The sequence below is a fragment of the Chinchilla lanigera genome, unplaced genomic scaffold, assembly GCF_000276665.1.
Source record: "Chinchilla lanigera isolate Chin_1 unplaced genomic scaffold, ChiLan1.0 scaffold00073, whole genome shotgun sequence".
Taxonomy (NCBI): domain Eukaryota; kingdom Metazoa; phylum Chordata; class Mammalia; order Rodentia; family Chinchillidae; genus Chinchilla; species Chinchilla lanigera.
In genome coordinates this window covers 5,088,219-5,105,094 of record NW_004955474.1, presented here as the reverse complement: position 1 = coordinate 5,105,094, position 16,876 = coordinate 5,088,219, and the positions used below count along the sequence as shown (strand labels likewise).

Here is a 16,876-nt window from a genome sequence, read left to right as displayed (position 1 = left end):
AATAGTGGAAAGGCGGTGAAATCTGCCAGAGCTTTGGAGCCGGTAGGAGTGGAGTTTGAGGTGAGGCCCGCCTGTCTTTACTGAATGTCCTTGGGGCAAGGGGGCCCGAGAAGGTGGGAAGGAGGCGGGGTACAAGAGGGAAGACATGGGCTTCAAAAGCAAGCGTCAGGCAACATCTGTGCTCAAAGCGCTGCCTAGGCCTGCTGTCCTGGGAATCACACAATGACCAGCTTTGTACCACCCACTCCCGCCCCCCCCCCCCCGCCACACACACACCCCTTTTTACACGCGCTCTTCAAAGTCAGTTTAGCTTTCAAATCACTTTTTAGAATCTCACCAGTAAAGCCAATGCTTCCCACCCTTGTTTACTGCTCAGTATATAGAAATGACAGTGTCCACTTGGCCTGCTCCTCCGGGGTCAGGCTTTTGAGGATCTAATAAAAATGATGGAGTTCAAATGGTGAAATCAACACACACGAAATCACGTCCTACGCGTGATCATCCTCCTGCTGTCCATGCTTTGCTTGTCATCAAGGAGTCTGTGAGTAGCTGGTCCAAGTCTGCGCAGAAATAACTCCTTTTTCTTCAGCTCCGTGGCAAAACAATAGATAATTAATTCTTTTGATACATTTCTGATTGAGAGACTGTAAGAGTTGCTTTATGTCTTTTTTTCAATCCTTTATGTTGAAAGTGTACTGAAGATAATCAGATTTTCCTAACAAGAATAACAGTGCTCGGATATTCAGGTCAAGTGTGTCTCTTTCTTCAGGTTGTCTGACAGACTTTTGACACCCTGGGTAATAAAACGAATGCGTCAGTAAGCACATGCTTTTTTTTTTTTAAACAAAATTATTTCACAAAATAATTTCTCTTTCTTTAATTTTAGGAAACAGATATTGATGACAGATATGGAGATTTGGATTCCAGAGCAGATTCTGATGTCCCCGAAATCCCGCCATCCTCAGACAGGACCCCCGAGATACTGCAGAAAGCTCTGTCTGGCTTATCCTCAAGGTGCGACTGGGGAGGGGCCGGGTGTTGGTGTGCAGGTGACCCCTGAGCTTATCCCTCTCCATGTGATCCGCTTGGTGACCGTGAGAGAGAAAGCTTGAACTCTTTGACTTGCGTAGTAAGCGAGGCGCGAGCCTAAGCACTTCATGTGTTTCCAATTCTTTTTTATTCTGGCTTAACGGAGGTTAAAATTACGACACAAAATTCCATGGCACTTTACCATCATTTTATATCCGTGCCGTGTTGTAAAATGTTTAATGGCCGCCACAACTCAGCCCATTTTAAGTTAATTAGTTGTCTACTTTAGTCCTGTTAGTACAGTTTTCGCACACAATGAGGGAAGAATTGCCAAGCGTACACCTGGTAGTAGGTAGCAAGCGGATATATTCACTGAAGGTCAGGAGAGCTTGGGCTCGTGGGCTCTCTGTGCTCAGGAAGGTACAGCACAGACCAACAAAGGTGCCAGGGTGACCGAAAAGCACCGCACATGGTCACAGGCACACAAAAGCGTCCACGGCAAAGAAAAAGAATGGAAGCTCAGGGTTTCAGAATGGAAAGGCCAGACACCTCTACTTTAGGTGCCTCCCACGGAGTCTCCGGGTGGATGGACAGGTTGCTGAGTCATCCTAGGCGCGCTCAATGTGCATGCTCACCCCGGCATGAACTGCTCTTAATTGTGTTTCTGAGCCGTAGTACACATTTATGAGCCGGTAATGAGGTGGAAGTAGGGTAAGGTGACCAGAAGGCCAGGCTAGGAGATCCTAAGCACGGGTGCTCTTGCCTGGAGCACAGCCGGCATCTCCTAAACTGTTACTTTATTCTCCACCTCTCTTAGGACAGTGGAAGCAGGAATAACCATAAGGTGCTGTCTAGGATTAAAGGGAAGGGAAGGAATGACTCCCTCAGCTTGATTGTCTCTAACTGTGTCAATATGAATTGTAAAATTCTTGTGAAAAAATGATTTTTTTCAGAGTAGTGTGTGGTATATTACATAGTAGTAAAAACAGCCTTTCCTTAGCTTTTTTCACGGATACCTGAAAGTAAATACATTTCATACCGCATCTCGGGAACCCCATTAATAAGTCCTTTTACCTGCTGCAAAAATGATGTGAATCATTGCCCGCATTGCCCGCGGTGTCCCCGACTTCCTTTTTGTTCGATGCTGTTCCACGTCATCCACGCAAGAGCTGGGTGCAACTTACTACCTTGATTTTACCACCGCAGATCATCACCTGCACTTTAAAAACCACAGATTTGGTCGTTTCTACAAAAATTCTACGAATTCTTTTTTATTTTCAGGGCAGAACTATTCTGAGGGCATCAGGAGGGGAATAAACAGAGACGGAGCTCTTCCTACTGTGTCACTCACGGCGCAGGCCGCTTCTGTGACCCCAAAGCATGTGGGGTTCCCCCTCCCTGCAGGCGGGCAGTCACCTCTCCAGTGGACACTGCGGGTGGGGCTCTGGCCCTACAGGCTGACAGCGCCTGCCCGTGTGACGACTCCGTCTCCCTTTTCAGACACCTGTCACTGGGCAGGGCCTCCAGAGCTTCTGACCAGCTGGCCACAAGTCGGGGTTCCCGCACCTGCTCTTTTGCCTCAATGAGTTTGTTAAAGCACCTCCCGGAATTCAGGTGAACACACCTTTAGTTACTGGTTTATTATGAAGACTTTATAGGAGAAGGCCAAGCAGGCAGAAGAGTTCCCTGGGCCAGGTCTGAGGAAGCTCCTAAGCACAGGACCTGCGGGGCCCCCTTCCCTCGAGCACACCACGACTGCTTCTCGTCACCATCACGCAGGCCTCCACATGCCAGCCACAGAGGCTCCTGGGCCCTGTCCGCTGGGGTTTTACTGGACTCCTCATGCCCAGCCGCCGGGAGACCTGTGCCAGGACGCACACCAAGGGCCCCAGCAGGCTGGCTGTTCAGTTCTCCTCCGGGATTTGCACAGCGTCCTGGGGATGTAGAATCTGTGGCTGGCTTCACCACACAAAGGGAGGGGAAATTAATATGTGCCCTGCCTTTAGGAAGAGAAGCTTACAGTGTCCTTGTCTTAGAAAAATAGAGCAGATGATAGAGGCAGGAGGAGGAGAAGACTTTGGTTTGATGTCTGCTTCCGAGGCCTAGAATAATACCCGAGCATTCTTCTAGTCATTCAGGGAATTATATGCTCGAGCTGTGGCTGTAAAGCAAAATATGTGTATTGCACCAGCTCAACCTTCTTAGAGCAGATTGGTTCAAAGCAACGTCTTCAGATTAACCAATAGGACAAATCTGTGCTGTTTTCTATTGAAAGCAGGATTGGTGTTTTAATAGTTCCTGATCCCTGTTGTTTTCACGACCTAGTTCACAGGTGTCCCTTTGCTTTAAAATCTCATCGGGTCTCCCGGACCTGAAGTGGTGCCGCATTCCTGTGTATCACTCCTAAGGCTGGATTCCTATGTCACGCCTGTATATCACTCTTCCTTCCTCTGTAAGATTCTTTTCTGGTCTAAAGTAGCCTTAGCAAAGAACAGCAGCTGGGAGTCATTGAGCACACAGAGGGGCTAGGCGCTCCCACATGCGAGCTTGCCCTCCAGCTGCCCCGATACACGGTTACAGTCCTGCAGCTATTTTGTAACGAGTAACCTGAGGCCCAGAGATACCGTGTCCCGGCTCACGTAGCTACTAAGTGGCTGAGCTGTGGGCTTTGATACCTGTGTTCCTACCTTTGCTATTGATGAGAGTTGGGTTTTTTTTAGCAAAGGAATAATAGATAGTGTAACACTTTCAGTCTCTTCAAGAAACTTCTTTAGAAAGATTATGTGAATATCTAAAAATCTATGCGTTAGACATGTTTTAGTCTCTTTTTTTTTTTTTTTTTTGTTTTTCTCCAGTACCGGGAACCGAACTCATGACCTTGCCCTTGCCAGGCAGGCGCTTTTGCCGCTGAGCTAAATCCCCAGCCCCCAGTCTCTTTTTAATCTAATAAATTAAGAGATAATTTCGCAGAGACTTCGAATTTGTAGATTAAAACTCCTAATTGCATGAGAAATGTACTTGAATTGAGGGGGAACCCTATAATCCTCTGTCAGACTAGACCTGGAGTAGCAACCAAGACCACCAGGACAGGCAGGATTGGAGCAAACACCCATATGTTTATTTCAGGCTGGGTGCAGCCTGGCCAAGGGCGGCAAAGCTGTTGGCTCCAAACAAAGGAAGGGGGCCTGCTGTATAGACTATTTCAGGTATGGGAGGGGGAAATTCCACTGAGGAAGGTGGACAGTTTAAGTTTCTCAGGGGTGATTGGTGGGTCTGGTGCCTCTGGGGAAAGGAAGTGCAGGAGGACATCAGCATGTTTCTGATTTACAGCGTGGCATTCTGCAGACTCATGAAATTTCCTGTAAGCCTGAGAACCAGGCCTGGGAACCATCCTGACAAACAGATTTACTTTAGTCTCTTGAGCTGAGTGAGGGGCCTTCTGTCTGAACAGACTGGTTGTCTGTCAGAGTTTTTCTCTTCAAGCTGGGCAGGGTATGATGTGAGGGACCTAACACCTCCTACCAGTACTTTGACATGTGTGATACTTTGGTATTTACTCCTTTTATTTATCTTTTTTTTTTTTTTTTTTTCCTTCTGATGCTTTGGTTTGAACCTAGAGACTACTCCCCAACTTTGACAGACTTGGAAATCTTTCTGCCCCAGCCTCCCTAAACATTGGGGTTACAGGCATGTACCACTGCGGCAGCTGTTACACTCTTTGAACCTATTTCTTGTACATTGCGGGTGTGAGATGTAAAAATGGGCTCCTGCAGTTTTCTCCCTGCTGTTTTTGTTTTCACCCCATGGATTACTAGGTGCAATATCTCATGTCCTTAACTTAGATATCAGGTTGCACCCAGGGTCTTGTACCTGGTAGGCAGACACGGTGCCACTGAGCTAAGCCCCAGCCCTTCCGAAGGAGTTCAGTGCTGCATGACCCCTCCTGGTGTGACTGTAGTCCAGTTTATTCAACCGCCAGCCTCCTGCTGGACATTTAAATTGTTTCTCAGTTTTCACAATTAAAAAGAAAACTCTGAGATGCTGTGATGCTAAGTGGTCCAGGTGGGCGCAGGCCAGGGCTTTGCTATTAAGGGCCCCAGGGCACATGTGCTGTGCAGTGTGGGTGTGGGGGGTGGGCAAGGGCTGCATTCCTGTGGCTCCCTGCTCCTCCTCGGAGTTCTCTGACCTGGGTAGGCTTGACTCTGTCCCTCCTCGGAGCTCCCTGGGCCAGTCAGGGTGGGCTCTGTCCCTCCTGGGGGCTTGCTAGCCTGGGTAGGGTGGGCTTCAGCCAGTGCTTGGTGCTGTGTGGAGATTATATTGGTGTCACAGCAGTGGCACCACTGCTGGCAGGGAGTATGTGGAGGACAGGGACACTGCTGTGTGTCACGGAGCAGACTCTCACAGCACAGGGAGGTGTGGCCCAGGATGTCCAGTGAGTAGGCTGAGAGACCCCAAAACATCCATGGTGGCCTTTCCAGTGCTCCGGACCTCACACTGCCTTCCTCCTCTCAGAGCACCCGCCCACCCCTGGCCACTCCAGAGCTCTAGACTCCTGCCATCTGCTGAGCCCCGGCGTCCTGCCCTGACTCCGCAGGACCCCTCTGCCTCCTTAGGTGCACGGCCTTGTCCCCACCTAGCTTCCTGGTAACTATGACGCCTGTGCTGCTAGGAAACTAATTTCTAAAAATTTTTCAATTGGGCCGGTGAGATAACTCAGCGGCACAGTGCTTGCCTGGCAAGCCTGAGGCCCTGAGTTTGATTCCTGGCACCCTCCAAAAAATCTTTTCATTAACTTTGAAAATAAAAACAACTTCCCAGCTATAGTAAGAGCAAGCTATTTTATACCACATAGCAGTTTGAACAGTAAGTGTGTAACCATTTAAAAGGATTAATTTGTGTATGTGTGTGTGTGTGTGTGTGTGTGTGTGTGGTGCTGTACCACTGAGCTGATCCCCAGACCTGAGATGATCACTTTTAAGAATACTGTTGCTTCATCATGAATATTTTGCCCCTTAAATTTCCTTTCTAGCATGTAGGAACCCTAGGGACGTTGGACAGGGACGCTTTCCTTTACCCAGAACCACCCACCGGGGGTGCATTGGCGGACTTCCCCTGATGCAACCACGATAGCGCTCGGCAAAGAAAGCAAGAGCGGTGGGCCCAGAGCAGACCAGCCTGTGGCCTTGGGCAGCAGTGGTCACCCTCCCCGCACGGCAGTTTGCCTCTGGTGCTTCTCCCCTGAAGATGGGCTTCTCTGTGTGTTGTGTTCCCAGCGTTTGTGTGTGGAAGTGAGTCCTGCCGAGAACAGAGCAGCCTCGTGAGGAGAAGGATGTTGTCGCCGTGGGGTGGTTGCAGAAGTGACCTTGGCCGCTCACGCTCGCTCACCGTCTCGTCCCTTCCCCGTGAGCCAGAGCAGGGGATGAACAGGGGCCACACCTTGATGCTGGAGCCAGCATCCAGACTCAAGAAGCAGCCTGCAGTGTTCTGTTGCAGCCGCAGAGGACAGATCAGGGCAGAGTATCCACGGGTGTGTACGCGATGCCTGATGCATACTCACCTCCTGTGTGTGCAGGCATCCTTGGGGAACTTAGGAGAGCCACTGAAATGAAAGTAGGGGAGAGAGCAGTTTTGGGGGCAGGAGGACAACCACATAGAATGTGCTCCTCATGGGCTCAGGTTCCCAGTCCTCACGGAATACTGGAAAGTGCTATGAAGAGAGTGGTTTTCCCATTTAAAACCTCCATTCCCTGATGCTCCCAGCGAGGCCTGCTGGATGCTGGCCGCACCTGTCTGGGGCTGGTTTCTTTTTATTGCAGGCTCTTCCCTGGAAGAGGCTCTCACTGATTCCACGCCCCAGAGTCAGTCATAAGGAAGAGCTGATAGGCATCTGGGCTTCATGCAGACAGGACAGTATTATCTACGGCTGGCTTAAGGTCCTTTATTTACTCTGCCTACCTTTGAGACTTAGCCCAGTTTCCTAATCCACTCATTAATCCACGCACAGTTCTGTCTGTAAAAGTAAATGGACCCTTGAGCTATAGCAGAGTTTATTCTATGCTCATTTTCTTCTTTAGCCACAAAGCTTACAGTCACACGAGAAAGGCATGAGTCTGCATAGTTTGTGAAACAGAGGGAAGTGAATCTGAAAAGCCTTGGGAACTAGACAAAGTGTGGACTCAGGTTGTTGGCATTTTGGATTCTTGAGTGCAGAAATGACATGATAAAAGGGCTATTCACAGCAGTATGTGTGCCATCTATGACAGTGATTAAAAGCAAGGAATATACCTACTACCTTATAAATGGATAACATCATCAATTTTTGTTGCAAAAGGGAATGAGGATATAAAGCATGTACATGTACTTTAAAGTGGCTTTAGGTAGAATAAAACATTTTTAAAACATTTTTATCTAGTAAGTAGCTACATTAATTTTTTTCATTGCAGTATGACGCTTTTGTTTATGTTACGGAAAAAGTAACAATATTTCATAATAAAATAATAGAGTAACAGTAGTTAATACATTGAGTATTGTTATCTTCAGAGTAGTAACTTGGAATACAAGATATAGGCATAAAAAATTCTCCAAATGATATTAGCACAAACCTTTCTTTTCAATGGACTAAGAGAAACTATTAGTATACCTACCTTATATTTTGCTTTTTTCTTTTTCTACTCCTTCCTTTCCCTTCCCCCACTGTAGTTCCTTTTTCCTTTTGAACAAGTTCTTCTCATTTGATATCTATTGTACACTTTGGATCTTATTCACTCTTTCGGTTTCTCACACTAGGGAGATAATATGTTTGCACATGTGATTCTGATTTATTTCTAGTTGCATCCATTTACCTAGAAAAGTCTCAAGTTTATCTTTATGGCTGAGTAGTAGTCCATTGTATAAAAAGACCACATCCTTTTTATCCATTCCTTGTTTGATGGGTATTTGGGTTGTTTCCAAGACCTAGCTACTGCTGTAAACATGGGTACATGTCTTGGTTACTTTTCTCTCGTTGCTGGGACAAAATATCTGACGCCCAAAATTAAGGAAGGAAAGGTTTATTTCGCTTACAGTTCGTGGAAGTTTTAATCCGTACTTGGCAATTATAAGGCAGAGTGACACGTGGCAGAGGGTTGCATCTCAGGACGGCAGCCACAGCTCAGCAACCATCACCCACCAGGGCGGAATGGAAGAGGAATTGCCTCAAGCAGCCTCTTCCTTTCCCTTACATATGCAAACTATCCACCCCAGGGTGGGTGTAGCTCTCACACCCACAATCATTTAACTCTAATAGCCTGCCCATGTGCGCAGGAGGCTTTGGGGGGACACACAGACAAAAACCTTAACAGTACACATATCTCACTGTGGTCTGATGTTCTTAATTCTTCTGGGAAGATACTCAGAAGGGGAATAGCTGAGTGGAATAGAACTTCTAATCCTAGTTTTTTGAGGACTCTCCACACTGATTTCCACAGTGGTTACACCAGTCTGCACTCCCACCTACCGTGGAGAAGGGTTCCTTTTTTCCCACAGCCCCACTAGCATTTATTGGTTGATTTCTCTCTCTTTCTCTCTCTCTCTCTGTCTCTCTCTCTATTTTTTCAATTCTTTATATGTTTTAGATAGAACTCTTTGTCTGAGGGACAACTGGCTAAATTTTTTTCCCACTCTGTGGGTTGTCTTTTCACTCTGTTGGTGATATCTTTTGATGTGCAAAAGCTTTTTAGTAAGATGTAACCCCAATTTTTGGTTCTTTGAATTATCCCCTTGTGGTCTGGGTTTTGTACATGAACTCTATGTCTTCAGAGTTTCTACCTACTTTCTCTTCCAGTAGATTTAGTGTTTCTGTTTTAATATTTAGGTCTTTGATCCATTTTGACTTTAGTTCGGTGCGCAGTGATAGACATGGTTCTAGTTTTAGTCTTGGGCATGTGGAAAGCCAGCTTTTCCAGCACCGTTTATTAAAGAGGCTATCTTTCTTCCAGTGAACGTGTTTGGCCCCTTTGTCAAAGATCAGATAGCTGAGTGTGTTTGTAGTTGTGCTTTCATCTTTCAATCTGTTTCATTGACCCTCAGGTCTGTTTTTTTTTTTTTTTTTTTGCCAGCACCATGCTGATTTTATCATAGTGGCTTTGTAGTATAATTTCAAGTCAGGGATTGTGATGCCTCCTACCTTGTGTTTGTTGACTAGGACTGCCTTTGCTATTCAAGGTCTCTTCTGGTTCCAAATGAATTTTAGGAATGTTTTCTCTAGTTCTGTGAGGTATGCTAATGGTATTTTGATTGGAATTGCATTAAATTTGTATAATAGTTTTGAGAGTATGGCTATTTAACCATGGTGGTTCTTCCTATCTGTGAAAGGAATAAGTTAAATTATCATTATTTGCAGATGATATGATACTCTACATAGAGGACCTCTAAAACTCCACCAGAATACTTGTAGACTGAACCAAATTCAGTAGTATAGCTGGATACAAAGTCAGCACTCAGAAAGCAATAGCTTTCCTGTACACAAACAAATACACTGAAAGAGAAATTAGGGAAACCATACCCTTCACAATAGCATCCAAAAAAATTTAAATACTTAGGAATCCATGTAACAAAGAAAGTAAAAGATCTATACATTGAAAATTACAGTTCACTGACAAAGGAGATTGAAGAGACATCTCTTGCTCATGGATAGGAAGAACATAATTTTTTTGTTTTGTCTTTTTTTTTTTGAGACGGTCTCACTGTGCAGTTTAGGCTGGCCTTGAGCTCCCTTTGTAGCCCAGGCTAGCCTCAAACTCACAGTGATCCTCCTGCCTCAGCCTCCTCAGTGCTGGGATTACAGGCGTGTGCCACCATGCCTGGCCATAATTTATTTATATACTTTTTTTTTTATTACCGCATGTTTGAAGTACCTGAAGTTTACAATTGTCTTGGGGAATAAAGATTAGTATTTGACTCAATAAAAATCATAAAAATCTTGAAGAACAGCAGCAATCTTAGGATCAGAAGTCATCAGTATATAGTTGTATTCAGAATTTTTTTCTTTCTTAAAATGGAAACAAAGCTTTCATAAATGGGGAGGGGAGGAGGGTTTCACTAGAGGATAGGGTGATGGGAAAAAAGGATCAAGTTATATCAAGTGCAGGTATGAATTCTCTCGGATGAGTGTGATCATTATATCTAAAATGTTTCAATAAAATCTGATTAGAAAAAAATTGCTTGGTGGGAGGACTGGGTTGGGTTTTTTTGTTTGTTTTGTTTGTTTGTTTATTTTTGGTACCAGAAATTGAACTCAGGACCTGACGCCAGGCAAGTGCTGTGCCACTGAGCTAAATCCCTGGCCCCAGGACTGGGTTTTATGGGGCTGCCCAAGCTGGCCTTGCACTCCTGAGCTCAGATGATGCACACACCGGTATGCCTGGCTTTTTTTTTTTTTTTTTTCCCAGTACTGGGAATTGAACTCACGACCTTGCGCTTGCCAGGCAGGCGCAGTGCCGCTGAGCTAAATCCCCAGCCCCTATGCCTGGCTTTAAAAACCACAGATGATTGTGGAAGTCATCACCCAAAAGTGGGAATCGATCCGGGTTTTTTCATACAGTGGCTGCCAACACTTACTGGATGCGGTCACATAGGATGATGCTTTCGATAGGAAACGTGGGGATGAAACGGGGTTCTCTGGGATTGCCGGGGGAGGCTGTGCCCTGCAGCAAGGAAGGGGCCAGGACAGGAGTGTGCTTTTCTTTCTCCTCGGAGCTCTGGCCTTAAGGAGAATGCGCAGGTAGCGCTCTTTGAGCAGCAGAGGAAGCGCGCTTTGCTGACCGAGCCACTGACTGTCCCGTGTGCCTGGACACTCCTCCTGCCCGGACACTCCTCCTGCGCTCACCACACTCACTGTGCGTCCAGCAGCAGTGCTATGTTTTTCTTTCATAATTTTTTCTCAAAGTTGGGCTATGCTCCCTGTACCTCCTTTGAAATCCTGTCTTCATCTCATGTCCTGAAGCACCAGGGAAAAACCTGGAAAGTTTGGGCAACACCATAAAACCCAGTCCTGGGGCTGGGGATTTAGCTCAGTGGTGCAGCCCCTGCCTGGCAAGCGTCAGGTCCTGAGTTCGATTCCCTGGTACCAAAAATAAACAAATAAAACAAAAAAACAAAACAAAAAAAAATCTCCCACCAAGAAAAGAAATACTTTTCTTTTCCAATCAGATTTTATTGGAACATTTTAAATATAATGATCACATTCATCCGAGAGAATTCATACCTGCACTTGATATCACTTGATCCTTTTTTCCCATTACCCTATCCTCTACTGAAACCCTCCTCCCCTCCCCATTTACAAAAGCTTTGCTTCCATTTTAAGAAAGAAAAAAATTCTGAATGCAACTATATACCGATGATTTCTGATCCTAAGATTGCTGCTGTTTTTCAAGATTTTTATGATTTTTATTGAGTCAAATGCTAACCTTTATTCCCCAAGACAAATGTAAACTTCATGTGCTTTCCCTGGGGCTTTTGCCGGGGTTTACGCTCCATTCCATGACCCTATGGGGGGTGTGGCTCCCACATGCAGGGCCACCTCGCCTGCCAGCTCAGCACGGAGCCCTGTTGCCGTTTAGTCCAAATCACTCGCTTTCCTTGCCTTGTATAGCAATTTAATTTTGCTCTCAGTGAGCAGCTGCACTGCTGCTTGTTCTTGTTTGTTTTTGTGGTTATATAAAGTGAAGGAAGGCACTGCCAGTGGAAGCAGCTCTTTCGGCTGGCAACTCAATAGTGAAACCCCACAGAAAGCTCCCGGATCCCATGCAACCCTAATGTTCCGAATATCTTCATTGCAGGTGGAAAAACTGGTGGATCCGGGGGATCCTCACCCTGACTATGATCTCACTGTTCTTCCTGACCATCTACATGGGCTCCTTCATGCTGATGCTGCTGGTGAGTAGCTCGTTCTCCTTCCATGGCCTCTGCCTGGTTTCTCCGTGTTTACGTGACTGAAAAGAATTGAGCGCATCATGAGAAAGGCGCTCAGTAGCTGGTGACAGCAGACTCCGTTCCTTTACGCATGATGTGGGCTCATCCATGCAGTGTCCCTTCAGCAGAGACCAAGTGTGCATGATAAAGTGTGCTCAGCATCCAGAGTTACAGAAACACACGCACAGCCTCATCAGGTATGTCACGGTAGCCAGATCTCTGACTTGGAGCAGAGCACAGCAGAGTGAAGACAGTCACGTGAGCAGGTGACCAGCAGTGTGGGGAACAAGGAGGGAAAGTCCCGTGACAGAGCGTGCTGCATGCAGGCCACTCTGAGGGAGGGCGAGGAACAGCTTCTGAAGGTGATGCCTACGCTGAGCTCGGAGGCTGAGGCGGAGAAGGCATGCAAGGCAGACCACCGGGCAGTGAGGGGGATCGTGAGAGGCCGTGGTCCGTGGAGGCAGGTGGGGGCTGAGGAAAGAGGAGCAGAGAAGCCACCCTGAGCGCCTGGGTTCTTGTCCTTACTGGAAAGCCCAGCAAGTCAGTTTACAGCCTGCCTGCTGCGTGGTAGGCCGCGCCCCACCCCTGGGATGTGCTGCGGGTGCCAGGGGAGCGGCCTGCCTGTGTCCTTGTGGAGTTTGCTGTCTGCACTGCAGTGGCTGGAGAGACGGAAACTGCAGCGCATATCCGGGATAACGCCTGGGTCCGTGGTCGCGGAGGAAGGCGGCAGGCCTCCCAGAGCGCGTGCGCGTTGCTGAGCGCCTCCCCTGCAGTGTGAGGTCCATCAGGGGCCAGGCAGGGGGGGAGCCCGGGAAAGGAAGGATCCCCACAGACCTGGGCTCCACCTCCTGCGTGGGCTGCAGTGACAGAGCCGGGGGCCAGGAGCCAGGCACGCGCAGCTCAGCAAAGGCATCAGGCACCTCCAGGTGCCGAGCGAGGTGTACCAGGAATCGCGGCACGTGATCTGGGGTGTGTACCAAGCCCCTCGCTGTGCTGTTATTACCACCTGACGCCGAGCTGCAAGGTGGCGAAACCGTCTGCTTCCCCCGCCTCAGCCTGCTGCCGTGGCGCCCTGCACACTGGCCGGGCTGCCGAGCTGGCCTCTGCTGTTATCCTCACCCTCTCTCAGTCCGGCCTCCTGGCTCTCCAACTGTGCTTCCCACCTGAGAAATGAGCCCTCTCCCCTCGTCATCCCCGTTCTGTACCCAGTCCTGTTGGGAGCAGGCCAGCTTACGGGCGGTGTACAAGGTTTCCTGCTTAGTCCATAAAAAGAAGTTGTGAAGCAAAATTAGACCCAACACAAAGGTGGTTGCTTCACGAAACCATGTAAAGTGGCTCTTTCAGGTGCCCCAAAGCCTCTTTCACTTGCATTTTCATCTCCTGAACTTCTTGGGGATATCCAGGCCATGAAAGTGAGTAAGAAATTACTTCATTGTTTGGTCCACTTGCTGATACCTTAAAGCACTTTTTCTGAAAAAGGAAGGTGGACATCCATAAGACAGAGCGCGGGCGGGCAGAGGACACGGAGGGACAGCCAGGCGCCGGGCCGGGCCCTCAGCACCCACACCTCTCAGACCTGCACCTGCCAGGCCCCAGCCACCCCCACAGGCCTGGAGTCGCGGATGCATCAGAAGCTGCACGCAGAGCCCTTTGGGGGCTGTGTGACCGTGAGCTGCCTGGGGAAGGAGGCGCCAGGCCGTGTTGGCAGAGCTCCGAGTCTGTCAGGGCGAGTGAGGGTCACCACAGGCAGGGTCCCAGCAGCCAGTCCCTCCGAGAAAGGCGCACAGGCCTTCAACCTGGAAAAGCACATCGGGACCCGATTCTGCCTGGCCTTGAAACAACTGTGGGCAAGTTTGGCTTTTATTTGGAAAGCACTGAGGAGCCATTGAAAATATTGGAGGTCATCTGAGTCGTTTCCTGTCGGAAGGAGATTCTGACCTAAGTGACACAAAGTGAGAGTGCCTTTGGTGCTTTGGCGTGGTCTGCCGTGGTGCACTGGCTGGGAGGAGATCACGCCGTCCCCACACTGCATGTTAGACATGGTGACCAGGGCATGGCCTCATGGCTAAAGACCGATTTTTGGCACTCTTTCATGACGAGATTCAGAGCAACTTAGAAGACACTCAGGCGTATTCAGATTTTAATACTTTAAGAGACAGGCCTACAACTACTTAGTGTACTTGATTTTCAAAAACTTTTTTGTACTATGAAAGGAAAATACACTATTATTATAAGGTATTTACTTTGGTGAGTTTTTTTTTAATTTTAAAGAGAGTAATAAATGAGAAACAAACAAAAAAATAGAACAATAGCAGCATACCAGTATCACAAACAGAAACAAACCAAAGCAAGAACATTTAAACTGATACAGCATCTCAGGACAAAATAATACGCATTAACAGTGGTTGTTACGTTACATATCGCTGTCCTCAACTATGTTGCTCAGATTACCAGATGTAAGAGTGGAAGATTGTTCAAACCATTAAAGAGAGTAAGAAAATAATTATTAGATGAAACATAGTTTTAATACAGAGTTTAAATATATAGTTTTAATACAGTTACTAAGTAAGAAAACAATTATTAGATAAAACATAGCTTTAATACAGAGTTTAAATACATAGTTTTAATACAGGTAATACAGAGTTTCACTAGACAAGATGGTAGGAATTCACCATGGTAATTCCATTGCATATTGTTACCTTCAAATCAGTTGCTCAGATTACCAGATGTTAGCATGCAAACTTGATCAGAACATAACAAATTTTAAGCATTAGTTTAATCAGAGAAGAAAGAATGTTAAAGGTCTAGGTAATACTTGCACTGTTACTGATTACTTAAATTTATTGCCCATAATATGTGCATACTTGTATTATTTTATGTGACATGTATGTTAAGGGAGTAGGGGTGGTGTATGAAGTTGGTACTCAACTCGTACTGTCTTTATGTGTTTCAAAGTCTTTTTTTCTATTCATAGCAATAACTTGACCATTTGTATGTTGAGAAGAACATATTACACCAAGCTTGCATTTGCTTTATAATGTCAGCACTCACTAATAGCTAATTCATGATAGTGCCACGAAAACCTTCTAGAGAACAATAGCTGCCCTCAGCTAGAACTCTAAGAAGAGCGTCTTCCTTGCTCAGTGACCCTTCCTCAGCTGTTGTGTTCCCAGCTAAGAACACTAAGTGATGTAGTTATTAGAGCACATTTTGATTTAAGGGCAGATGTGAGCACATAAAAAGTATTGTAAGAGGGTCTCCCCCATCTTTTTGGAAACTACTATAAAGTTACTCATATTATGTAATTTATTTTCAATCAACCTGGTTTTCTTCCATTGTGAGGGTTGAAAGAGCACTATATATTGATTATTTTTGAAAACAAATACTTTAAAAGATTTTTAAAGTTCTTGGTACTGGGGATTTTTTTTTATTTTTTTATTTTTTTTATTTTTTGTTTTGAGACAGGATCTCACTGTGCAGTTCAGGCTGGCCTTGAACTCACTTTGTAGCCCAGGCTGGTCTCGAACTCACAACGATCCTCCTGCCTCAGCCTCCTGAGTGCTGGGATTACAGGTATGCGCCACCACGCTCAGCAGTACTGGGGATTGAACCCAGGGCCTTTACATTGAGCTACATCCCTGCCCGGCTCAAGATTAGTTTCTTAGAAAGATTCTCAAAGTGAAAATTGGCGCTTGTATTTGGATAATCCGGAGCCACTGTCATTTATACTCAGAATGTCACAATCTTTTTTTTTTATGGTCTTTTTGAGACAGAGTCTCACTCTGCAGTTCAGCCTGGCCTTGAACTCACTTTGTAGCCCAGGCTGATCTCGAACTCCCAAGGATCCTCCTGCCTCAGCCTCCTAAGTGCTGGAATTACAAACATGCGCCACCACGCCTAAGAATGTCCCAATCTTAATGTGGATCCCACCCCAGCCGTCCTGCCTCCATCTGTATGCTCTCTTAAGCCTTGCTTGGCGGTATGGTCTGTTCCCTTCAGTCCCTGAATACCTGGCCACACCTTTTCCTCTGCACCAAATCCAGTCAGTTCCACCGCACACCCTCCCCCCCCAGCGGTGTAAATACAATGTGCTGTTGATAAACAGGGAAATACTCTTGAGTGTTTCCACTTGTACTGTTATGTCTGTCTCCGCGTCCTGAATTGATTCAAAATGGTTCCCCTTCACACTTCTTTGACTTGGGGAGAATAAAAGTGAATAAGGTGGACGAGGACAAGCGGAATATTTCTATGACTTTTCCTTTCCCCCTGGCTGGCACTGGGCAACAGCATTCACTGTGTTTTTGCTCAGACTCTGTGCAGACACTCATGAAAGAGGACGTCTAGCAGTGCTTCGGAGGGTGGCAGGAACGGCGAGATGAACGTGGGAAGTGAGGCGGAGGGCTCTGAGGGGGCATCCTGGCCATGTGTCCTGTACAATAATAATGCTTTGAAATGTACAGATTCAAGCCGGGCGTGGTGGCGCATGTCTGTAATCCCAGCCCTCAGGAGGCTGAGGCAGGAGGATCGTTACAAAGTTTGAGACCAGCCTGGGCTACAAAGTGAGCTCAAGGTCAGCCTGCACTGCATAGCGAGACCCTGTCTCAAAAAGACGACAACAGAAATAAATGTACATATTTACCATACGTTTTGATCACTCTTTGAACCTTGTCCTTCACCCCAACCCATCCTGGTTGGTTGCTGGCCCATTCTCAGTGGCACCATGTCATGTTGCCTGCCTGCATTACTGTCTCTGTTCTCACCACCTTCGTTCCTGGGCCCTCCCTTGAGCTGCCCTCCATGCTGTTTCCTGCCTTTGCCAACCAGACCCAGAGCTCTCCCCACCCCACTGTGTGTTCCAGAAACTCGGAGCTACCGCCCTCTGCTGTGTCAGATCCGC

At 46.9% G+C, this 16,876-nt stretch overlaps 1 protein-coding gene across 1 annotated transcript in view; it reads left to right on the top strand.

Moving 5' to 3' along the window:
* The first annotated feature begins 859 nt into the window (after nt 1-859).
* Nucleotides 860-16,876, top strand: part of Cds1 (CDP-diacylglycerol synthase (phosphatidate cytidylyltransferase) 1) — a 46,403-nt gene continuing 30,386 nt past the window's right edge. Inside the window, exons 1-2 of the mRNA XM_013502782.1 lie at nt 860-1,014; nt 11,847-11,943. Of these exons, the coding sequence (XP_013358236.1) occupies nt 11,887-11,943 (57 nt within the window). The 5' untranslated portion in view covers nt 860-1,014; nt 11,847-11,886. The remainder of the gene's footprint in view (nt 1,015-11,846; nt 11,944-16,876) is intronic.